At 43.0% G+C, this 26,540-nt stretch overlaps 1 protein-coding gene across 1 annotated transcript; it reads right to left on the reverse strand.

Annotated features, from left to right (window-relative positions):
- Window positions 1–764: 764 nt before the first annotated feature.
- LOC119419346 (olfactory receptor 6-like) lies at window positions 765–1,685 on the reverse strand. The gene has a single exon (XM_037686653.1). It carries the CDS (start codon window positions 1,683–1,685, stop codon window positions 765–767), a length of 921 nt encoding a protein of 306 aa, XP_037542581.1.
- Between the last annotated feature and the right edge of the window lie 24,855 nt (window positions 1,686–26,540).

Consider the following 26,540-nt stretch of genomic DNA (forward strand, 5'->3'; position numbering starts at 1 on the left):
CACTTGATGAAGTTGCCAGTTTTAAATACCTTTCCATCTCCACTAAATGCTAAGCAGCAGAAAGAACTGTGCAGACTTTATGACCACAAAGCTTTATGATGAATGTCATAATCACATCAAAGTATTGATCGGCTCAGAGCTGAGGTAGGCGGGAGTTATTGGTTCACTAGGTTCATCTGATTGGTACCCATATTATTGTTCCCCCCAACAAGGAGTGCACCCCGCCTGGTCAACAGAACCGAGCACTGCCTACCCAACCGAACACCCCCCCCCCCCCCCCTTATCGTGGAAGAATTATGCACCCTGTCAAGGGATGTAACAGGGGGAAACGCTGCATGTGTATTTATGCACTTTTTAAAAATTTGACTTAGCTAAAAACAATGCAAATTACAAAATAGGGTTAAATCATGTCATCTCGACTTGGGGGTCTGCAAAAAAACAAAAAAATATATATATTTTTTCTCTCCTTCTCTCTCATGGACCCCAGCCTGCAGCTCGCAGACCCTTGGGGTCCGGGTGCCCCAGTTTGAGAACCCCTGGTCTAGACCTTTGCCCTTATCTTTAAATCATATTTGACCCTTTGAATTTTAAGTTTGGGAAACCCTGAAACAAATTGATCTGTGCAGAACTTGAGATTTTTCTCCTACGTAGGTACCAATGTTCAGATAAAAGTATAATTAACTGTGTGCAGTCATAAGCCAAGCAAGGGAAAGAAAAGAACTTTACAAATTAAAATTCCTATAAAAATGCAGACATATTTACAACTAGACTCTTCTTAAAGAGAAAGATCTTAGATGTTTAGAAATTTCATTCAATTTTAGTCCATATATGAGTGGATTAATCAAAGGATGATACAGAAATATTTGCAATGTCATTACAAAGCGAGCAGTTTTAGGAAAATTTGACTCAACTCGAGCTATAATTACATCATACACAGTCAAATAAGAGCTGTTGATTAAAACCAACAAGTGAGGTATGCAAGTTTCAGCAACTTTTCTTTTATGTGTTTTAAAATTTTGATAAGATATTTGAAATATCTTTGCATATGTAAAAACGGTGAAGAGCATTGGAAGTATTGCAAGATCTAGTAAAGAAACAAGCCCAAACACAGTAAGGAATTTTGGTCTGACACACTGAAGTGTGAAAACTGCATTGTTACAAATTATTCCATTCAAAGTTAAACTACATAGTTTAGCTTTAGCACTCACCATTGCTGTTACTGTAATATGACAAGCAGGAAATAACCAAGCTAAAATTAGGACATTTTTCACTGTGGTTTTTGTCATAATCGTATGATACTTCAAAGGTTTACATATGGCCACATACCTATCAAAAGACATGGCTGCCAAAAGAATAAATTCTGTGCCACCTAAAGTATAAAACATAAAAAACTGGAAGATACAAGCTGAATATGATATAATCTGTTTTTCAGATAAAATGTCAGTGAGGAGCTTAGGGTAAATGATAATGCTGCTAAGAACAATGGTAAATAACAAAGCTGCAATAAAGATGTACATGGGCTTATGGAGGCTTTTGTTTGACCATATTAGATATAGAATAATACAATTTGTACAGATAATCAAGACATATACTATAAACAAGATGGTAAAGTATAAATACCTGTATTTGTTCATGTCCATATACCCATCCAAAGTTATATAGGAAATATTTACCTCATTCTCCATAATTCTTTTGCAATTGTTTGTTCAATAAAAAATGAATTTCTATAGTTATACCAATAACCAGTCTGTGCTGAGTGTCTTTTTTCCAACCTGACTTTAAAAACACTTTGTGCTTTTTCATCATCTGCAGAGTCAGTATTGTGAGTCTGCAGGACATTTTTATTAGAACAGTTCTCCCTCTAAAGAATGAATCTCTGGTGACCGGTTATGCAGTTTTGGTGTTTCCTTTATTGAACTTTATCATTACACAATCTTAGCATTCAACACCAATTAAGATCATGTGTGAGCAACAAAAAACAGAGTCATTTCTACATTTTAGACTTTTTTTTTTTATATTGCAGTTTTTTTTTGTTTGTTTTTTTCTTGTTTGACTATGTATTTACCAAGCAATAGCGGTCCACCAGCCAGGATAGTTCCAGTGTCAATACCAATTGGGGAAGGCGTCATCAGGAACGTTAATTGTCATAAAATCTATGAAGCAACATGATGAGCAGCATACATCTTCAAATCAAACAAATAAATGGTTTGAGAGTATCGATGAAAAGTGTAGGAGTCAGAAGAAGTTACACTGTCTGTGGATCAGTACGATACATATAGTATAGGGTTCCAAGAGAAGAACTGTCAGATGTGTTGGAGAATATAGGTTCAGGGACCCCTTAAAGGAGAGAAAAAGTTTCAGGGACCCCCTCATAACCCTCATATTATTAAATAATTTTCTTCTTTTGTCTCTTAAATGCAGTCCTCAAATAGACCCTTTTCACATGACGTCAGACAACTTCCTTTTTGACTCGGTGCTGTGGATCATTACTTCTGGGTCTATTCTCCCTTGGGAGACCTGTCTGGAAACTTAACGGAATTTCATTCCTTCAACCTTTATTTATAAAGGTTATATTACAAGATATAGCGCAAGGTAAGGTTAATAAAAACAGTATTTATGTGTTTGTTAGCTGTGGTAATGTTATAGATCATTGCAGCAACTTTAACCACAGTAGCTAAAATATACAACACGGGCTGTCAGTGCTCTAACGTTTAAAGGTTTACTAGCTATATTAACTTTAATAAAAATAGTATTTATGTGTTAGTTAGCTGCAGTAAAATTATCCATCATTATCAATTTACCATTCTGTAACTGTGTCAGGAAACAGCCTCCAATTGTAAAGTAAGCTAGCTAGCAGCTAACGGGTTGCTAAACTCTACACTGCTGCTGCCTGTCAGTGCTGTAACATTAAAATGTTTAACTTTATCTATTAATGTAAAATCTCTGACATCTTCCATCACTGTTGTTTAGAATAGCATTTTAAATATTGAATTAAAAACTATATGTCAAATGTTGTGAAATAAAATATATTTGTGTGCTTAATTCTTTATTTTTATGTATGGGTGAAACTTATTTACTCTTCAACAAAGTCTGTGTAAGGCTGAAGAGGACAGGCATTTTCTGTTATCAGTTCCTTTGTTTAAACTCAGCAGAAAACTGAGCACGATGGGGGGAGGTGAACAGAACTTTCTTGTTGATGTTATAGAGGTCTCACCCTCTGATTGGTTTAGAAAGCTGCGTTGCTATGGATACGAGGTTTTACGACCGGCCAGGACTAATGGATACATTCCAGACGATAAGTTATATGACAGTTGACCTCATATACGTGTAGGTTGCAAGGAGTAGTTAGTGTATTCTGAGGAATAGGACAGATTGAACTTTCTTTGTTCTGATTATCTGAAACTGTTAAATGGGATGCTGCAGTCAAGAGTTATTTAGTGAGTTTTATTGTCTGCATTAAACATGGTTTAACACTCTGGTGAAGTTTGCTTCAGTTTTCATATATATAAAGTAAGTATCTAGGATGAACATTTTTAATTAGATAAAAGTTGTGATTATATAGTTGAAGAAAGACATGCACACTTAATAAAAACGACATTGATATGTTTCATAGGAAAATATGAAACTCCAACAACACTTAGAAGAAAAACTGTGAAAGTTAGACAAAGGAACATTTTGGGGGAGGTTGTAAGTTCTGTGTTGCTCCAAACGGGGCAGAACCACAGACAGGTTATAAAAGCATGAAGCATCTCCCCCCTCAGCAGAGAGAAACAGAACCGCCCAGAGCAGAATCAGAACCATGCAGCACGAGCTGCAAACAACTGTGCAGGTCGTATTGGTCAGAATGAATGCAAATTCATTTAATCCATTTACTTCATCACTTTTATTTTATTTTTGCAATAATTACTAACCAAAATTGTATTCCTAAAAATGTATCTTGTGACTATTATCTATTAAATATACGTGTGAACTTGAAATAGCGACTCTGTCCTATTTTTAGTGTAACTTAGTTTTTCCTGTACGACAAGCCATAACAACGAACTCGGGCGGAGCGAAGACGCAAATCAACACAAACCATTTCCATGTTCTGATGATTAATAATTTTTCTTTTTACTTTCTTCTTGTGTCCATCTTTCTCAGCAGCAGCTCATCTAACCAGCATGACACAGTCATCAAGACTTTACTGCAGTGTGCCATGTTGTTCCAGTAATAAACAAAAAACACCGTATTTGAGTTTCCACAATTTTCCCGTGGACAAAGAAAAATGTTCCCGTTGGGTGAGAGTGATCAGGAGAGATGAAAGGCCAACTTTTAAAATCCTTCGTGGGAGCACCCATGCAGTCTGCACTTTGACCCAGAAGATCTAAATTCATCAGCCAGTGGAAGAACCCGGATCAGACAAGGAGCAGTGCCATCTAGATTTCACTGGAATGATCGGGGGAAATGGAGGGAGGACAGTGCTGAACATTTTTAAAAATAAACAAAAATGTGTCATGACCATGAAGTGTCTAATGTCCCACCTCTAGGGAGACGCTCACAAGCTCGTGAGTCAGTTTACCTGTGAGCAAGAAAGTGTCTTGTGCTGCTGGCCAGGATGACTCCAGGAGATACCTGACCCCGGGAACTGTACAGAGGAGGCATCGCCTGCAGGTGCCGTGGTAAAAAATCATAACTCTGCCTGACATCCTTCTCCAGGTTAGTAGTACCCCCAATCACCAGAATGCAAACCCCCAGGGGTCAAGGGAACACAATTTGAGAACCATTGCACTAAACAAAAATAATGTAATATAATATGGTATATTTAACAGCAGTCTGAGCATGAGTTTTATATTGTTGTCTGTACTTTATATGTTCTGTCTGGAACAGGTCCCTCTTGTAAATGAGTCCTCAAAAGACCCTTAGCACTAGAGTGACTAGATTTTCAAGATCCTGAGGACAAACCCCATCCTTCTCCTCAACAATTTGTGGGCCATTAACTTGTTTTAAATTAGCACACAAGTAACTCAGACACACCCACCTCACCAGACTGCATTCCAATGTCCAATCCAGGGAGCGGGGGATTTAGAAGCCAGGTTCACTTGCGCAAAAAAGCGCAGCCTTAGTCAAAGTAGTGACAAGACAAGAGAAGACAACTCTGATGGCTCCAATTAGCATCCTTTCATTTGTAAATGTGGCCATTGCCTTAGGAATCAGCAGGGGAGAGATAAGCTGAACTCACACAAACGTCCGTCTAATACTCCAAACAGATGCGAAATCAACTGGTTATATTTTGAACTTATATCTCTTGGTGGCACGTTGGTGCACATTTTGAACAAATTGAAGTCGATTTACCGTTTATTTTTCAATTGGTTTGGCTCATTTCTTGAAACCGAGATGACATTCTCAAAACACCATGTGAAGCACAACTCAAGAGACTTTGCATTTTGAGGTTACTGACAATTTGTATGAAACACATATTTTGTTTTGAAGCATACATGAAGTGTTTTGGGATAGATGCATTATCCAGGTCATTTTGCCAAATGAACAAAACAAAACAAAAGTTTGCAAAACATACAATCTGTTTCAAGATATATGCAAAAGTTTTTCTAAAAGATTTTAGTAATGTTTTTCTTTCAGAAAAAAGAGAAGTGGGTTCAAAATGACAGTTTAGAAAAAAAAAACCAAATTAATTGTGAGAAGAAGGCACGCAAGGAGAAACTGCTTCAGCAACAACCTTCCACACCCAGCCCTGGCAAAAGGGCAAAGTGTCAGATCAAACATCGATGCACGAACAATTGTGCAACTGTGAGATGCGTCAACTGCTACAAATACACATGTGGCAAATGTACCAGGGACATACCCTGGCAGTGCCAGGTATGTTTCGACAGTGCAGATGGACTGCTGAGTGAGTGCTGAAATGCCAGTCACACAAGGAGGACATGCCACTCACACACACGCAGCCCCCCCACTAGGCATAGTGTAAATATGTGTAGAATTGTTTTATCCCTTGTATTTTTATGACAAAAATAAAAAGCATGGAAACAAATAACGGTTGTTGTTTTTTATATTTCTCATGCTGAAGTTTTAGTCCTCTTGACTTGCACACAATTGCTTATGGTCTGTGCTTTTTTGCTCAAAACTAAGCTAAATACTATATATGTCAAAACAAAATATGTGTTTCATACAAATTGTCAGTAACCTCAAAATGCAAAGTCTCTTGAGTTGTGTTTCACATGGTGTTTTGAGAATGTCATCTCGGTTTCAAGAAATGAGCCAAACCAATTGAAAAATAAACGGTAAATCGACTTCAATTTGTTCAAAATGTGTAACAACGTGCCACCAATATATATATATATATATAAAATCTTCATATTATAAAATACAATAAACTGAATATAACTAACTAGAAACTAAATGGCTAAACTCAATGGAAAACAGTTAGTTGGGAGTTAAGCGTGCCCCCTCCTGTGGTGCACCAGTAATGGCCTTATTTACAAAACAAAAGCGCCTGTTAACAGCTCATTATAGGATGTTAGCTAAAATCCTTCAGGTCACTCGACCCGTCTCTGGGTTCCAAAGGTAGAAATGTTAAATGACCCTTCTCTGGGACTTCTAGTGTTAAAACACCACTCGTTCAATGGGTCTAGTGAACAGAACCGGCTCAGACACAGAACCCCCCTCTGCTACAATTTAAACAGAATAAAGAGTTTTTTCCACAGCATGTCAGCATTAGTTACATAACAGATGTAAAATTTTCAGCTTTAAAATGAACACATTGACGTAATTGCAGCTTTCTGAATACCACAAGCATGAACCATGCCTGTACCAAGCTCAAAACTCAGACATTTCATGCCAACATGAGCGTTATGCCACAATAACACAGACTTCGTCACATATAATTCACACCTCTTTAAACATCCGTACAGCCACAAAATGTCCAAAGAGGAGGATAGGTCCTAAATTATCTCTTTTAGAGACCATGCGGGCCACGAGAAGCTCTTTAGAGACCGTACGGGCCACCAGATGTAGTGTTCTAAAGGCTAGGTTAGCTTCAAAGCTTCACTACAGTCATATTTTAAATTAACGGGTTCTCTCTTTTTCGAGCTACTTACAGCCATGTGACAGAAGTACTGTGCGTAGATGGTTTAATCAGTGACATGAGACGTTAATTTTCTTTGACCCATCAAAATAAATGTGGTCATTTATTAACAGAATCAAAATTTAACATCAAAACTTTGTACACTTGATTAGACTGATCTCGTTCTGATTAATAAAACTTGGCACGTTTTACTTAATAAAAACAACAGACATTTCTGAAGATATCTAGATTAATTACTGGCAAGATAGAAGTTTAAAGATGGGAAATTATGGAGGAGTTTAAAGGGAGATGTTGAAGGAAGATTTATGTCTGTAGACCAGAACAACACGCTCCTTTCAAGCGCAGTTCGCCCGCGGTACACTTGTAGTGAAGCTTGTGATGACTCTTTACCTTGGCAGAGGATGGGTCCGCTACGGTCAAGAGGTCCCTGGCACGCTACCTTTCAGCGTCTCATCAGGGTGGCTGCGACTCAGCAGAAGTCGTGAGATACTCCGTTCTACAGAACAAACTTCCTCAGAAGTTGTAGGGCATTCGCCTGGTGATAGTCACAGCGAGGCGCCGTGCCCCCAGCAGAGATGGATGACTCCATCAGACTGGAAAACTGAGTCTGAAGTTCCACTCAGCAGTGGAAAAACTCCAGAACTACTCCACAGAAGCCCAGAAGACTCCAGAAGACTCAGAAAACTCAGAAGACTGAGCAGACATTACTCCACAGACTCAGAAAGACTAATAGTTCTAGGAAGTGTCGACTTTTAAAGAGTTCTGCTTCCGGTCACTTTTAGTAAGTCCTGATTGGTTGAAGCAACCAACAGGGGTGTGGTTCTAGTGACGTCAAAGGGTTTTTACAAGTCAAGAAAACAGTAGAAATGTTTAGGAACAGACAGAGAAATGTTTTGGCGAAGTGACTAACACTGCAGGTGCCATTTCTCTTATTTACTGTCTGAAAGTTTTAAAAACACGACAGCCCGTTCTAACAACTTGTTTTTTTGACTGTCTCTGACTTTTGACCGACATCAATCTTTCTCATTTCAGACAGAAGATCAAAAAATGCATAATTACTTTGTAAAATAGACATTTAACTTGATTTCTAATTTGAATGAGGATTAAAAATCATTAATACTGTTTCACAGTTGATTTAAAATGAGTGGTTCACTTTAACATTTAAAAATGGTATGAACTACACACACTTTTGATTATCAAGATACTGTAAAATAGTAATGATAATATAAAAAAGAGAGTGTTCTTTCAATTGATTAGTTCAGGATACAATTAGAAAGTCTCTGGATGAGCTAATTTGTATTTCTGGATTCAAATCAATGAAATAACAGTTCCTGTCCCATGAAGGTCCTCAGAGGCAGGTTTTGGTCAGAGGCCTAGTCCACTACACCATCGCCTTTTCTAACTTTTTTCCTTGTGGTAATCGAATGATTTCCTCGAAAAAGGCGATGTTAGCAGCAGCCCCGCTGAATGTTTTTCAGTAGAGGGCCTCTACTCGCTAGACGACGCCACTGCCTTTTCTTTTTTTTTTTCTCTAGATGGCCTCCCTTCTCCCCTTACAGCCATCCTCTCCACACCATTATTATGAAATATTTATTCTAGTGACTATCTAGTGTAGGTTTTATTTTATTTTATTATTTTTTTAATAGGATAGAAAGAAAGAAAAGACAAAGTAAGACTCCAAAATATAAGAAATATACACAAAGAGAGCACACGGCAAAACACCCGGCCACTGTCTGTTCACCTGCAAAGAACATGACAAAACACAGCAACAAAATACATATGTATAAAGAACTTAAAATATTCATGGCTTTGCAGGAAGTTTCCATAAATATATATACCCATACCTACGCCTATATACATACATACACATGAATATACATTCACATACATATCTATATATCTACATATAAATCCTACATAAGCATCCCTGCTTCTATTTGTGTGTGGTTGTGAGCATGCATATGTGTATAAGGCTTCTCTAATAGAACATTTAATAGTATCTGTGAAGCAACAGAGACCCGACACCCAAGACCAGAGGCAGACGAAAAAGGGGGGACCAGAGCCCAAGACCCCCAGGAGGGACCCCGACCGCGGAGCCCCCAGAGCCACCCACACAGGACGAACCACTCACCCACCCCCCAGAACGGACCACAGGGGAGAATCGGAAGATCCCCACCAGCGACCACATACAGTGACCCCCCGGGGCCAACCGCGACAAACTCATAGGCCCCCGCCGGAACCCGCCGCACCGATGTAGGTCCAGGTCCGGGCACCAAGGCCCGGGCACCGAGGACTCGCACCACCCAGGCCAAGGCCCGACAGGGCCAGAGGACCCGAGCCCCACCAGGCAGACACTAGGCCGAGCCGACACACGCCCAAGCGCCCAGCCCCCGACACCAAGGGCCCCAAGCGCGCCGGCAGGCAAGGGCACACCCCACCAGGGGGCCGCGCGATAGGGGCACGATGCCAAGCACCCCCAGTTGTATCAAAGAGGGGGCAGTCCGAGTCTCGGCCTAACAAATACCCATTCATACACAGACACAATCACACAATCCCAACCTCAGTCTCACATTCACTCACTCAAAGACATACAATAACGATACATTTCATTATTATTCCCGATACGCACTCTGTACCCCCCAGGTCCAAGACATGTACCCGCCCTCTATAGGGGGCAGCCCATGCCCAAACCCAGGAGGTAAACCCATTCATTCTCGAGCGGAGAAGAGCCAATACCCCAGACCCGGCCCAGGCCATGCCCCGCCGACAGGACACCCCCCCCCCCCACCATGAAGAGGACACGCCACCGACCACCCCCACACACCGCCAACAACCAAGCACGTGCCCCCAGGCCACTGCCTTTTCTAACGTGTTCTTTTCTCACGTTGAATCAAATGATTCCCTCGAAAAAGGTGTTGTTAGCAGCAGCTCCGCTGGGTGTTTTTTTTTCTTTTTTCTGTGGCGGGACGGTATGCGCGGGACGATGCCACCACCTTCTTTGACACAGAGTCACGCAGTGAATCGAATGATTCCTCCGAGAAAGGCGATGCGTATCTGTCCCCTCCTTCCTAGTGTAGTGAACTAAGCCTAAGGTCAGGATTTGACCTTAAGGACCTTATGGGACATAAGCTGTCATTTCATTGATTTGAATCCAGAAATACAGGTTGACCCATCCTGAGACTTTCTTTCAAAGTGAAATCAAGTGGAAGAACACTACTTTCAATTATCATTACTATTTTACAAATGTTTGATAATCAAATTGTGTTAGTTCAAACAATGTTTAAATGTTGAAGTGAACTACTCATTTTTAAATCAACTGTGAAACAGTAATAACGATTTTTAATCCTCATTCAAAGAAGAAATCAGGTTAATGATGCATTGTCTGATTTTCTGTCTTCAATGAGCAAGTGTGTAAGTTGGTCAAAGTTCAAGTTTCGGTCAACTGCAAGTTTACTGAAAAAGAAATGTCATGTTTAACTTTTACAGCAAGATACTAGAGAATTGACTCCACGAAGTCTGAAGTTCTTCATAATATCTTTTGTCTGTTCTTAAACATTCTTAATCTTTTTCCTTGACTTTTCATAACACCTTACATCACAAAACACACCTCTGTTTTGGTCCATCGACCAATCAGAAACTCCCAAATGAACCGGAAATAGAGCTCTTTAAAATGTCGGTACTTCCTAGTTCAACCTAGTTGGAGTAGATGGAGACTTCTGCAAGAGGTTCCACCTCCAGTTGGAGTCGGGTGGAGAGTTTTGCAGCTCCAGTCGTTTGGGAGAACAGAAGTCCAGCCATGATTCAAAGCTCTTCCAAGTCTTTTGGGATTATGACATCTTCCACCTCTGAGTGGAACTTCTGAAGGACTCCACTCATGTGAGTCCACCGTGAGCTGAACTGTTGTTGACGAAGTCCCGCCACCACTCCGGACGGTTCTCTGCCATCCTACGGAGACGCTGGACCGGTAGCGTAACCGGAGCTCCGCTTTCACTGATTCATCGTCAGAGAGGTAATGAGTCGAGTTGACTACCGAGCGTACCGAGGAAAGCTGGGTCGAATGGAGGGTGTCGTTCTGTCCAACACTTTTCACTCACACACACACCATCTCCCTCCCTCTAAACTTCAATCTTTAAACTCTTCTATCTGCTAAGAAATTAATCCAGATATTTTTAGAAATGTCTGAAGCAAAGTTTTTCAACCACCGCCGTGTGGTTAATATCTGTTGTACTGTTGGAAGTGAGAAAACAATCGCCGTATTGTTTACTTCCTGTAAAACTGATTAATAAGCTGTCGTTATTTTCAATTCTTGCCAATTAATGTAAATGTGTGATGTGTTAAACTTGATTCTGTTAATAAATGACCCACTGTCGTTGGTGAGTCAAAGATAATTAACGTTTCCGTCCACATTTTATTAAATTCAGATGCACGTCATTATACAGTCCAGAAAAATGAAAGAATCCGTTTAATTTATGAATATATATCAGCATATGTTCATACTACACTAGAGAGCGTAGTGATGGAAGATGAGCAGCCGAGAGGATGCTCAGCCACCTCGTATCTTCCCATGTCGGTGACCACAGCGCTCTCAGCCGTTGGCACCCTCCTCTCGGAGATGTCTGGCATAATCCAGGAGGATGTTAACACAAGGGACTTTCCGTCCATTGCCTCCCTCCGCCCTGATCGGAAGATCTGGTACAAGGTTGGCTCTGCCCCAGCTCGTCACCCTGACCCCATCTGGCCTCGCTGTCCTGCTGTGACGTCACACTGGAACGAGGCTGCAGGTGGACATACACATACAGCATTTTTCTGTCTAAGCCCCCACCTTGGGTTCCCCCTGGAGAATCTCCGGAGTGAGTGATGGCAGTAAGGGTTTTTAGCCTGGTTGATGTCCATGAGAAACATGACAGACAAAATGCATGCCCGCTCTACGAGCATTACTCAGAGTGGCAGCAAGTGTGTTCCCTGGACAGATGGACATACCATCTGATCAGCAGGGGTTACATGCTACAGTTTTGCAGCTCAACCCCCACCGTTCAGAGGGATTATAGAGACAACCCTGTCTTCTCCAGAACAGAGCTCGTCTCTCCAGTCAGAAGTTCAGAAATTCCTGATGAAAAACATGATTTCCAGAGTTTCCAACGGAGAGGAAAACATGGGATCTTTTTTCCTCCCACTACTTCCTTGTTCTGAAAAAAATGGAGGGATAAGACCCATTCTTGACCTGTCCATGTTTAACAATTCGATCATGGAGAGACAATTCTACATGCTGACAATCAAACAGCTGCTGGAGAACTTCACCAGAATGACTGGTTCACCTCCATAGATCTGAAGGGTACATAATTTTACATTTTCATCATTCTGATACATAGGAAATTCCTGCGTTTTTCTCCTCCAGGGGATTCCGTATCAGTACAACAGGCTACCGTTTGGTTATTCCCTCGCCCCACGCACGTTCTCAAAATGCATGGAGATGGCTCTGCAGCCATTACACATGGCAGGAATGCAAATTATGTTTTATCCGGACAATCTGCTTTTATTAGATCAGTCCAGGCAGGAAACAGCTGCACAAACCAAACGCTAGCGTTACACCTGCTGAACCTGGGTTTTCTATAAACTGGGAAAAGTTCCGTTCGCCCGTCCCAGATGATTGTTTATCTGGGAGTGGAGCTAAACTCAACCACAGTGAGAGCCTGTTATCACAGCCGAGTTCAGAAGCTCTGTAAGTTCAGTTCCGCCGTGTCAAACCCGGCAGCGTAGTGACAGCTCTGCCTGTCATGCAACTCCTGGGACGATGTCAGCGGCCCACATTGTGGTTCCGCTGGGCCTACTTCAATGAGACGCCTTCAGTGATGGTTTGCCCGCCTGCGCATAGATCCTGTGCACCAGAAGAGGCGGATTATTTTTGTGCCCCTCTCCGTGAGAACCGATCTGAATCACTGGGGAAACCCCCTCGTTCTGTCAGAGGGAGTTCCCATCAGGCCTACGTCACATGTCTCAGTTTTTCACAGACGCATTTCTGTCAAGCTGGGAGGAATGTGTCTGTCCCAAGCAGTGGGAGCACAGTGACTGGACCACATGTTACTTTACATAATGTGCTAGAATGTTTTCACGGTCTGAAACATTACAGCATTTTGCCCCCTGCTGCGGGATCAGCATTTTCTGATCCACACAGATGTAGTGAACTAAGCCTCAGGTCAAGTCCTGGCCTTGAGGTGTCACGGTCAGCGGCCCCCGCTGCCCCCCCATCTGCCTAAGCCTCTGCTCTTCATATCACAGCCCCTGCTTTAAGATCATTCACGTTTTTTCCTGCCTCAGTTTTCTGTTTATTTCATCCTGTTTGGTCCTGAACTGCCTATCACCCATTTTCTGCTCCTGTCACTCTCTCTCAGCAATCTGCACTCATCTGCTGCACCCTGTCTCTGCAATCACCACTCACCTGCCACACCTGTTCAGCTCACTACTTAAGCTCCACTCTCACTCTCCTCAGTGCCAGATTATTGAAAGCCTCACAGCCAGTAAAGTATCCAGCATTCGTTCGTTCTAGTCTCTTTGTTTTTGACCACAGCTTCCCTCTTGACTCCTTGCTTTGTCTTTGCCCCTGTCTGGATACCACGCTCTCGGCCTACATGGTACAACCTCGCTCTCCTCTTCGACCACGACTACGGATCATCCTTTTGCCTGTTCACACAGCTCCTGGCTCTCGACCCCTGCTACGTCCCTGGATTCTGTTTCCTGCCCAGCCCTCCAACGTTCTCTGTCTCAGCCCTGCTCCTGCCACAAAAGGTTAGTGACGTGCACACCACCTCTCAGCTCCCAGAACCTTTTTGCAGTTACTAACCTGTCTGTCTTCATAGATTGGACCAGAACTGAGGCTCAGATCCTTCAGACGAACGCCTATAATAAAAATAAAACATTTTATTTTAATATTGTCCTGAGTCAAGTGTTGTGCCGATCCATACAGACTCGTTACATGAGGACCTTCCTGGGACAAGAACTGTATTTCATTGATTTGAGTCCAGAAACACAAGATTAAGTTCATCCAGAGACTTTCTCTTGTCCTGCACTGATCAATTGAAAGAACACTCTTTTTTTATTATCATTACTATTTTACAAATTTCTTGATAATCAAAGTGTGTTTAGTTCAAACCATTTTTAAATGTTGAAGTGAACTACTCATTTTAATTCAACTGTGAAACAGTATTAGTGATTTTTAATCCTCATTCAAAGTAGAAATCAAATTGGAATGTGTTACGGAGTAATTCATGCATTTTCTGATCTTCTGTCTGAAATGAGCAAGTTGTGATGTCGGTCAAAGGTCGAAGACAAGTTGTTGGAACGAACTGTCATGTTTTTATATCCTCTCAGACGTAAATAGAGAAGCTGGCACCTGTTTTCCCCCAACTCGTCTAAACATTTCTCTCGTCTGTCTCTAAAACATTTTCAATCTGTTCCAAAACATTCTTGCTGTTTTTCTGACTTCTAGTGACCTCTTACGTCACAAAAACACACCTCTGTTTGGTCAATCGACCAATCAGATACTTCCCAAATGAACCAGAAATAGAACTCTTTAAATGTCGGCACTTCCTAGTTCAAACCAGTCGTGTGGAGAGTCGTGTTAGAGCTAGTGAGTCGTGTTGTGAGCTAGGGCAGTCGAACGCAGTCGAGTTCGGTTCGGAGAGCAAACCGAACGGAAAAAGTGCTGGAGAGTTCAGGAGGTCCAGACATGATCCGGAGTTCTTCCGAGTCTTGTGGGAATTATGACATCTTCCACATCTGAGTGGAGCCTCTGACGGACTTACTCCTCTTGTGAGTCCACCGAGAGGTGAACCTGTGTCGGACGGAATACCGTCACTACTTCGGACGATTCACAGCTGTTCCTACGGAGACGCTGAAAGGGTGCGTTAAATGGAACTCCGTACCAGTGGAGTCACCTGCTACAGGTAAAGAGTCGATTAATACCACCTAAGTGTACCGAGGAGGAAGCTGGGATCTTAACGGAGAGTGCCGTCCTGATACTGACACATTTCCCTCATCCATCTTTTCCTCTCCATTTAAACTTCATTTCCATCTTTAAACTCTTCTATCCTGCTAGCAAATCATTCCAGATATTTTCAGAAATGTCTGTTGTGAAGCAACGGAAAACCATGGCCGTATGGTTCTCCTGACTGTAAAGCTAATTAATTAAGCTGTTGTTATTTTCAATTTTGCCAAATTAATGTAAATGTTTGATGTTAAACTTTGATTCTGTTAATAAATGGCCGCATTCATTTGATGGGTCAAAGAAAATTAACGCCTCACGTTACATTTAATTAATTTCAACGCACGATATTATTCAGTCCAGAAAAATGAATGAATCCGTTTAATTTATGAATATATCACAGTATATGTTCCTCTACACAGACAACAAAGTGATGACAGTTTACATAAACCATCAGGGAGGTGTGCGCTCAGCCCAACTGTTGCGCATCACAAAACAGCTGTTGTGTTGGGCACACAGAAACCTGCTCCCCATCAGTGCAGTGTACATTCTCAGCATCCTGAACAGGCGAGCAGATATCATGTCGAGGGGAGGTCCCTGCCATGGAGACTAGAGCCTCCATCCCGAGCTGATCTCTCGGTTTTTGGAGCAGGTTCGGCCGAGCAGCAGTGGATCTGTTTGTCACACGGGAGAACCCCCAGTGTCAATTATGGTTCTCACTGAGCCCACGAGACGACCCACCGTTAGGAGTGGATGCCTTCGCTCACAGCCCATGGCCAAAAATGTTCCTTTATGCGTTCCCTCCAGTCCTACTGATATCACGGACCCTGGACCGGGTCCAGGAGGCAGAACTGTCAGTCATCCTCGTAGCTCCCAAGCGCATAAGCGCTCCGTGGTTCCCGAATTTGTAGCGACTGATATCAGGTCGGCCGTGGAAACTGCGGTGGGGGCACTCTCCTCCAGGCAGGAAGAGCGATCAGGAGTTACCCAGAAATAGGTCAGCACCTTTGGGTCTGGCAGCTGAACGGATCCATGTAGAAAAAGATGGGCCTCCCATAGGATGTGGTGCATACGTTTTCAGGGCACATGAGCTGCTTCCCCTACAATGTTGTACACATCAAGTAGACAGTTTTTCAGCGCTAGTGCGCAGAGAAAGGCGTGGAGGCCATCTCATGTCCACTAGGTGGAATACTGTCATCTCTACAGCAACTGATGGACAGAAATTTAGAGTTCAGCTCAATTAAAAATTATGCTGTAGCTATTCTTTTTGTCATGAGGTTTCTCAGTGACAGAACAGTTCTTAACCACCCACTGATGAAGCATTTCCTGAAAGATGTACAGCGACACAGACCTGTGTCATGTCCACTAGCTCCACGGTGGGACCTAATGATGGTCCTGCATGCTCTCAGTGGCGATCCTAGCCTATTTGGCGCCCTGGGCGAGCAACCCCAATGGTGCCCCCCCCCCCCCCCCAACACCACCCCCCCGCTAGGTTGCGCGCAGGCCGTCGGGTTGCTGCTAAATTGTGACCCCTGCCTGCTGTGTGGTGCATGACAGGCAGTTTGTATAATGGCAAAACATTTGTGTCAGTATACACACATTGTTTAGAATTAATAGTGGTGGAAAATAAAATGTAATTTAAAAAAAACTTGTCAAAATGGCCCTCCTCCCCTCTCCACGCTCACACACAAACACCCACCTGAAGACTCCTGGGAGGATGTTGATGTAAATGGGTCTTTGTCCTCAGGATCCAACAACGTATGTGGAGACACATTTGTGGGTGAGGAGGAGGATGGTTCCTGTTCCTGAGGCTCCAAGTCCATTGCTGAAGTGTGTGTGTGTGTGTGTGTGTGTGTGTGTGTGTGGGTGGGTGGGGGGGATCCCAAATGAACATGTTTTAATGTGGGGGGGACACTTCCCCATCACATATAATGGTTGCAATGCCTATGGTTAAATCTTATTTAACTGAATTAAACATTATATTTACCAACCCAATATTATGTTATTTTCCACAATTTATCATCAAATATTTTATTTCCAACAAAAGTGAAAACTCTGGCATAACCTGTCAGCACAGCTTAATGAGGTTAGTTCCACTTTGAGGGGCATAACTGGGCCAAAACTGACTTAATAGAACAAATGTTTTAAGTTTTTACAAAGGATATTGCAAAATTTATAATATAACCATAATAAACTTTTTTTTTTCCTGATCCTATTTGTTAACCATCGAATAGGATCTGGAACAAAAAAAAAGTTTAATGCTGAAATGTCCAGGAATTCTGTTTTTTATTTTACCTATCTAAAAAAAAGTTAAGGGGCCGTTTACATGGCACATATTTTGAGTGAAACCACACCTTTCTCTCTGTGTTTCTGCTGTTCATTTACACGACACCAGTGGCCCCCCTCTTTGAATCCGGAGGTTTCTGAACCCACCTTCCAGAGTAGAGGTTTTTTGCTGACCGCCTGCTGACAACGTAAACATCTCCTGCTGAGGCTTTGTGTTAAACCACATGCACACGCATGCGCGGGCAGACAGCTTTTCTATCAACATGGCAGCGGACACAGTGCTTTCTGAACTATGACTATGGATTATATTTTTAATCTCGTAGTTAATCTACGTCAGATTCCAGGTGCTCTGAGCGAAATCTGTGTTGGAAGAGACACAGTCGGATTCAGTTCTAATATCGTTGTTTATTGAACGAGCCTGTCGAGGCACATGCAGATGTCGCGCTGCACTATAACATACTTAAATGTGCTAAATAATAAGTTGAATAATAATAAACAGTATTTATCTTAAGTTTGAGATATATCATTAAGCTCTCCGAGCTAAATGAAGCAATCTGGACATTATGTAATTCAAATTATGTGATTAAAATGATGCAAAACATATTGCATGTGTCATAACGCGGGGAACCCAGAGTGGTACGAGACCAGGCAAGACAACATCCAATTAGAAAAAGGAAAAAGTGTTTATTATTTACAGTAAACTATTTACAGGTGGTCATCTCTTGGGGATCCTGAGGAAAAGAGTTGGATCAGTAAGGTCCAATTGCAGGGTAAGACAGAGTTGATAATTTGTTTGTCTTTTCTTACAGGTGGAGGCACAGGTGTTGGCATGGACGTGATCCAACAAAAAAAACCCTGAGATGACAGGCCAGGCAGGACAGGTGAGGCAGGCTGGACAGGCGTATGGCGTATGGGGTTAGACCCGTGACAAAGTCCACCGAGATGTGCGACCAGGGACGACTAGGAGTGGGCAGAGGTTGTAGCAGTCTGGCAGGTGGCTGGTTAATGGTCTAATTACGTGCACAGGTGGTGCAAGCTGCTATAAACCCCTTTACATCGTCGTGAGGGTGGGCCACCAGAAATGACTCTTTGTAAGGGACAGCATGCAAGAGGTGCCAGGGTGACAGGAACATTTGTGGGTGTGTATCCAATTCAATACCTTGGCCCTCATAACAGAGGGGACGAAAAGGGTCCTGGGGGGTCCAGTGCCGGGGTCAGGTTCGTCCTTTTGAGACTCCCGGACCTCCTTCTCGATGTCCCATATGAGGGCCCCCACCACGCAAACCGGGGGAATGATGCACTCTTCAGCCTCAGGGCTATCTGGTGAAGAAAACTGCTGTGAGAGAGCATCAGGTTTTACATTCTTAAAACAGGGTCTGAAGGTTAAAGTGTAATTGAAACAGTTAAAGAACAATGACCAGCGTGCCGACTCAGGGGTGGGGGCTGTTGATCTCCTGAAGATAATAAGGTCCATCCCTGCGCCTTCTTCTCAAAATGATTATCCCCTGCAGAGAAGAATTATGATGTGGGGAATCGGGAGCTTCTGGCTGTAAAATTGGCATTAGAAGAGTGGCGTCACTGGCTGGAAGGCATGATAACCCCTTTCCCAATATAGACCAATCACAAGAATCTCACATGGACCTTATTATCTTCAGGAGATCAACAGCCCCCACCCCTGAGTCTGAGGCGTCCACCTCTAAAATAAATTGTCATTTGGGATCAGGGTGACACAAAACTGGTGTGGATGAGAATAGTTTCTTTAGTTTGCAAAAGGCGGTATCAGCCTCAGGGTTCCAACAAAAAGTTCTATTAATGGAAGTACGCTGAGAGAGGGGATAAGCGATTCGGCTGTAATCCTTAATGAATCGCCTATAGAAGTTGGCAAACCCAAGGAAACGCTGAAGCTGTTTCCTAGACTCAGGAACAGGCCAATCTAGCACAGCTTTAGTCTTTTCTGGGTCCGTTGTGTAACATCCCCCTTCAAATATGAAACCCAAGAATGATACTGATGAGACATGGAACTCACATTTTTCACTCTTTATGAACAATTGATTCTCAAAGTCCTTGAAGCGCAGTCCTGACCCTCTTTTCATGTTTATTTTTATCCTTAGAATAGATGAGAATGTCGTCCAAATATGCAAAGACAAAGTCACCGATAAAGTCTCTGAGCACATCGTTTAGGGCGTTGGTCAAACCGAACGGCATGACCAAATATTCAAAATGCCCAAGGCAGTCTTCCATTTATCGCCCTCCTTTATGCGAACTAGATAGTATGCATTTCTGAGGTCCAATTTAGTAAAAATGGAAGCCGACTGTAGCTGTTCGTGGATGGAGACAATGAGGGGGAGAGGATACTTTTTTTAACAGTGATGTTATTGAGGCCTCGGTAATCGATGCACGGACGGAGAATTCCATCCTTCTTGGACACAAAGAAGAAACCGGCCCCCACAGGAGATGTGGAGGGCTGAATAATGCCGGAAGTGAGGGACTCCTCAATGTACTTTCTCATTGACTCTCTTTCAGGTCCAGAGAGGTTGTACAATCGACTGGTGGGTAAAGGAGACCCAGGGAGGAGGTCGATTGCACAATCATAGGGACGGTGAGGAGGAAGTTAAAGAGCTCGGTGTTTGCTGAACACTGGACCAAGATCATGATAGACGGGGGGAACCGTAGAAATTTTGGTCGCCTCGGAAGGAGTACTTTCAATAAGTTGATTTGTGACGGCTGAACGTAAACAGTGCTTTAAACAATCATCACTCCATCTCTCAACTCTTCCCAGCCTCCAATTTATGTGTGGGTTGTGTTCCTTGATCCAAGGATAACCCAGAATTAATTGAGTGTTGGGAGACTCAAATATGAAGAAATCAGTAATCTCATGATGATTTCCCGAAGTTATTAGCCTTAATTTAGTGGTCTTAAGGTGAATCTGAGTTAGAGTTTCACCCATAACACCAGCAATAGAAATGGGAGGGATCTCTTCAGTGGACAAGGATAATCATTTAACAAGATTAAGACTGATTAAATTTTGTTCTGCGCCAGAATCAATTAGAGCAGACACAGGGAGACTATCTTGATTTATTTGAATAATAGTAGGTAACATCAGTCTACATGTGGGAAAGTGCGCTAAAGTGCCCACCAGTAACTCTCTTTTTACTGGCGGGCGTTTTCGTTTCCCCGAAATGGGCAGTTTACTAGAAAGTGACCGGACCTGCCACAGTAAATACACAATCTGGAGTCTTTGCATTTCTGTCTCTCCTCGGGTGTTAAACGTGTTTGCCCAATCTGCATCGGTTCCGGTTCAGGCAGGGCAGGAATCTGTTTGACTGGAACCATAGCAACGGGAGGTGGGCTTGAAGTGAGCTGTTCTTGGTTTTTGTAGATCGCTGTGGAGTGTTTGTAGTCACGGAGCTCACCTGATGTCGTGAACCCAGAAGTAGAGAGGCTATTGGAAGTGTAGTCCCGTTCTCTCCTGCGTTCCCGGAAGCGTTCATCAATGGAGAGTGCTAGTTCAATCAGGTCATCGAAGCCCTCTGGCTCATCTCTTGGTCCTTAATGGGATCAGAGAGAAAATTTAAGAAGGTACCTTGCAGTGCCGTTTCGTTCCACCCCGTCTGTGCGACGAGGATGCGGAAGTCGAGGGTGTACTCAGCCACCGGACGTCGGCCCTGACGTAACTCAAGGAGTCGTTTTACGGTGTTGGGCTTCTGCAGAGGATGGTCGAAGATACGGCGAAACTCCTTTAACAAGGTATCGAAAGATACAAAATCCAAATCATGAAATTGTAAAAAAGAATTAGTCCATCGAAGTGCGTCACCTTTTAACTGGTTGGTGAAATAGGTGTTCTTGGCGATGTCTGTACTGTATAAATTGGGTGCTCCCTTGAAGGCGAGTTTAATTTGTAATAGAAAACTTCCACATAGACTAGGGTCTCCGGAGAAATATTCTGAAGGTTTGGTTATTACCTGTTGGTTGGTGGCCAGGTCACTGGGTTCCGTTCTGGAGGAACTGGGTTTGTGAGGTGTTATAGGAGCTGGAGGAGGAGAAGTATGCAAAAGTCTTTGGTTAAGAGAAAAAAACATACCTCCTAGCTCCCTCACATTGGCCTGTGCTTCTTGCTGTTGGTTTAAAACTTGTTGAAGCATCTCTTCGAGTTTGTTGATGCGTTCCATCTGTGAAGAAGAGGGAGCTTGCTCACTTCTGGTCTCGTTCTGGGCCTTGTCTGGCTGGAGCATTTCTGTCATAACGCGGGAACCCAGAGTGGTACGAGACCAGACAAGACAAGATCCAATTAGTGTGGGATTTCTGGGTTTTTGCCTGTCACTCACTCTTCCTTCCACAGCCAATTACCTCAACTCACTCCACCTGCTGCTGCTCTGAGGAAGACTGCCTGATGGGGTATTTAAACACCTGCCAGACACCTTTTCAGTGCTGGGACATCTTCTACCAAATGGTAAATTTGTGTACAACCGACTAGCCTTTGTTTCAGCTGGTTCTCACCAACTGTGACTCATCCAAGACATTCCACGGCCTGCCTCTTCAGATCCTTCCTAGGATCTCATCGCTCCACTGGACTCCATCTGTGGATCAACGGTGTCCCTTCAACATTCACCATTAAGGCATTCTCAACTGGGTCAACCTGCTCCTCTCTCCACCGCCAAATACCTCAGGACTGAATCTCCTACAAAAACCCAGGACCTCTCCTCTCCTTCTTGGCCTCCACCTACAACACAAACAGTAAGGAGTCAGCTTTCTATCTTCAAGAATTAAAACATTCAAAGAGACACCAGAACCCATACTCACCTATTCCTCTTCTCCCTTACAGCTGCGACGACAAGATTCACCTGTAAATAAAGTTCACTTACCTTTTGTAGTCCTGACTCTGTCTTTATTGAATCGGTCTGCTCACGTGGGGGTCGACATTGTTAAAACCTGATAATTAGAAAAGGAAAAAGTGTTTATTATTTACAGTGAACTATTTACAGGTGGTCATCTCATGGGGATCCTGAGGAAGAGAGTTGGATCAATAAGGTCCACTTGCAGGGTAGGACAGAGTTGTTGATTTGTTTGTCTTTTCTTACAGGTGGAGGCGCAGGTGTTGGTGTGGACATGATCCAACAAAAAAAACCCTGAGATGAGAGGCCAGGCAGGACAGGTGAGGCAGGCTGGATAGGCGTATGACTAGAAGGCGAGGCACGGAGGACAAGAACCAGATCCACAGGAGTATCCGGGCCAAGGAGGAACCAAGAGGCAGGATGACTGCGGGAACAAGAACAGGTAAGTACGTCTCGTTTGTTAGTCGATATACAGGCCACAAGCATAAATTCCGGAATAGGTACAATGCTCCAGCAACAAGTCACACTAGACTGCAGCCTTAAATAGCAGAAGGACCTCATCAGGTGGATGGCCAGCAGCTGGTGGCAATCAGCGGCCATCTTGGAGGCGGAGCTGCAGACAGTGGACTCTCACAGCATGTTATTAAAGTTGAAAATGAAGACAGGTTTAATTTTTATTTATTTATTCAACACTACAAACTGTATGTCACACAAACATTGATAATTAAACTGAACACACAATTAAAAACAAGTTAACCGAACTTTAAACTGCATTAATGAACTGGACTCTGCTCTGTTTTCATACTGGATACTGGTCCAATGTTGTTCATCTGGCTTTTTCAGGCTGTCACAGGCCCTAATTACACGGACACGGTGGAGGGAAACATAGGTTTTTTTGTTTGTTAATTAGAGGAAAATATCCGCGTTAACACGGACTTTACTCCGTGATAATCAGTAGCTGATTTACAGCAGGTAAATCCATCCATCCATCCATTATCTTTACTCGCTTATTCTATTTTGGGTCACGGGGGTCGCTGGTGCCCATGTCCAGCAATCACTGTGCGAGGGGCGGGGTACACCCTGGACAGGTCGCAAGTCCATCACAGGGACACATAGAGACAAACGAGACAAACAACCATTCACTCTCTCACTCACACCTAGGGACAATTTAGAGTTACCAATCAGCCTAACATGCATGTTTTTGGTCTGTGGGAGGAAACCGGAGCGCCCGGAGAAAACCCACGCATGCACGGAGAGAACATGCAAACTCCACCCAGAAAGGCCCCTGGACCGGGGTTTGAACCAAGGACCTGCTCGCTGAGAGGCAGCAGCTCTACCAGTTGCGCCACCGTGCTGCCCAGCAGGTAAATCAACGTTCTTAATAACGTTAGCTTGTGTTCACTTCGATCACACAACAACCAAGTTTTTATTTTTCCTGAAAGAAGAAGAAGCTCGTTCTATAAACAGCAACATTAGATTTGGATCCGACTGTGTCTCTTCCAACACAGATGTCAGTCACAGCACCTGGAATCTGACATAGATTAACTACGAGATTAAAAACATATTCCATCAGTCGTAGTTCAGAAAGCACTGTGTCCGCCGCTATGTTGATAGAAATATACCGTCTGTCCGACCGTGCGTGTGTGCGGTATGTGGTTTAACACAAAGCCTCAGCGAGAGATGTTTACATTATCAGTGGGCAGTCAGCCAAAAACCTCCACTCTGGGAGGTAGGTTCAGAAACCTCAAGATTCAAAGAGGGGGGCCACTGGTGTCGTGTAAATGAACAACAGAATCGCAGAGAGAAAGGAGCGGATTCACTCAAAATATGCGCCATGTAAACGGCCCCTAGCAATAACAGCACTGTAAGAGGGGGACAGTTGAATATGGAGGCCTCTGTATCTGTTTAATGATGGACGGGTTCTCTTCACAAAGATGGCTTCCTTCACTCTCTCAAACCATCGTTCCTCTCTATCAAGGATGTGAACATCTTCATCCCTGAAAGAGTCACCTCTGTTCTGGATGATGTTCTTCTGTGCTGGGCCAAAGAGCAACATCATCAGGCCATCAGGACGTTTCCCGGACATCAGGGAGAAAGGCCTTCCAGACACTGCCATGAAAGAGCTCAGCAAATGCCTGCTGGAAATTGATGGACGTGCCAGTGGTGATAGATTGCAGGCTGAACTGATCAACTTTGCACAGATTAAAACAGTCACCACTGGATAACTACAACATCAGGACCACTGCTTCTAGCGATGAAACAGACAAATGCATGGAGGACACTGATGAAAGTGTGGAGCTGTTGAGCAGAAATATTTCCACGTGTAAAAACTGCCCAATATGCTGTTATATACTTCTTTCACAATACAATCTGCTCACTGATGCATATCATATCATTGGTTTGGGCTACAAGTTCCTCCTCACACTACCTATCACTCAGGTTGCCTGTGAGAGGACCTTCTCCACCCTGAAGTTGGCGAATAACTGCCTAAGAACCTTCCTCAGTCAAGAGAACCTTGGAGCATTTCTTTTGATAGCAACAGAGAAAGAGGTGCTGATGGAAATGGACAAAGAGGATATTATTGATAGAACAGCTGAGAGTAGTGATCACCTGCGCCGCCTGCTTGTGTACTAGTAGTAGTGGTGAAAACTGGTTCTTATTAACAAAGGGACAGATCTGGTTGGCAGACCACAGACTGATAAAGTCTTCCAGATGGAAGACGAAACGTTTCTCCCTTAAAGGGACTGGTCCAGATGAAATGATTTAACCTTTTTTGTGGTTCTTATGAAGTTTTTTAATTTATTTTACTAAAGTGAGTAAAAATTTGTTTAAATTAAAAATGTGTTTAATGTGATTAAAAATAAACTGGCACATCTGTAGTGCACCACCTGTGTACCTCTCATTTGCTGTATGAAACTATGATTGCTTGTCATATTCCTAGGGAGTTTAAAAGAGCTTATGCATAGCAAAATGCAGAGTAACATAATTTCAGTTTATGTGATTTGAGGATGGATTATTGCACCACAGCAGAAACATTTATATTGTAGGTATTCAGTTGATGATGTGTACAGACAGCATGCATTCAAAGTGCGCTCAACTTAACTCAGTCTTGGTGGTTTGCATTAATCGGGCGGTAGTGACCTGGCCTGGATTATTTTCCCAGTCTGCCCCAGTTAAAATTCCATCATTTACTAAAGGGAGATGTCATCTTGATGCTAAGCATGTTGCAAACACACGAGCACACCTTAGAATTCATGTGGAAAGAGTGATAGGCTGCATGAGAAACAAATACAAAACGTTACACAGAACTATACCAGTTAACTATACTGGTGCTTACATGTGAGGGTGAAGAGGTGACACACAGATTGTGTGTGTGCTGCACTTTAGTGAACATGGTTGTAAACCTAATGCTAATGAAATCTGCACATGCTGCTACTGATATATGTAAAATGTAGATTGGAGAAAAAAATATTTGCTGCATTCATTGATTTGAAATATTTTTACAGTTGAATAATAACATAAGTGTTTTTTTTTCTCATTTAATAAAAATTCATGTGGTAAACATTCATGAAACATTTGATTCAGCACTTTAAGAAACATGTAAACATGATGAAATTGATCACATTTGTAGTAAACATTTGATGTATTAAAATATTTCAGGTAAGAAACAAACATGTAATGAAGCAGATCCTATTCTGAAGTAAACATTTTATGTAATTTTATGTAATGTCAGGGATGTGCAACTGAATAAAAGGTGCATAAGATTGGAGCTGAGGTGGTGTTCATCCTTTCATGGCCGTAAAGAGCATTTATTCCGTTTCTGCCTGCATTCTGATTTATTCACATACCCTGCTCTGACACGTCTGCTTTGTGATCTCACCTGTTTGGGTCATCGGCCGTGCGCGTCCACTGAGTGCAGCAGCTGAATGAATGTCTACTTGGGTGATGGATTGCTTCCTGGCAGTATAGTCCCATCCGACACCTAACTGAACTTTTTTTCTACCTCTTTTAAGGCCAGTCAGCTCATGGTGAAATGGCTGCATGCGGCTGATGACAGTATGGCAGGCCATGTTATCATATAATTCGATTGCGGCCCAACACAACCCGGCCTGCCCATCCAGGACATTGTCATGGCCCGGCCCGCCCGAATTCGTGTCGGGGGGGCCGGGCTTAGGGCTCGGGTTAGAAATGACAGCTCTAATGGAGGTGGGGTCAGAGACTCTGCTGGAGGTTTTTTCCTTTTAAAAGGGAGTTTTTCTTTCCACTGTCTCCACTGTGCTTGCTCAGGATGGGAGACTGCAACGAAGCCAAGATTCATCTTGTCTGCTGGATTCCTTAGATAGAGAACTTTACTTATTAGATTTTA

Source organism: Nematolebias whitei, chromosome 13, assembly GCF_014905685.2.
Source record: "Nematolebias whitei isolate Nwh7 chromosome 13, NemWhi1, whole genome shotgun sequence".
NCBI classification, from domain to species: domain Eukaryota; kingdom Metazoa; phylum Chordata; class Actinopteri; order Cyprinodontiformes; family Rivulidae; genus Nematolebias; species Nematolebias whitei.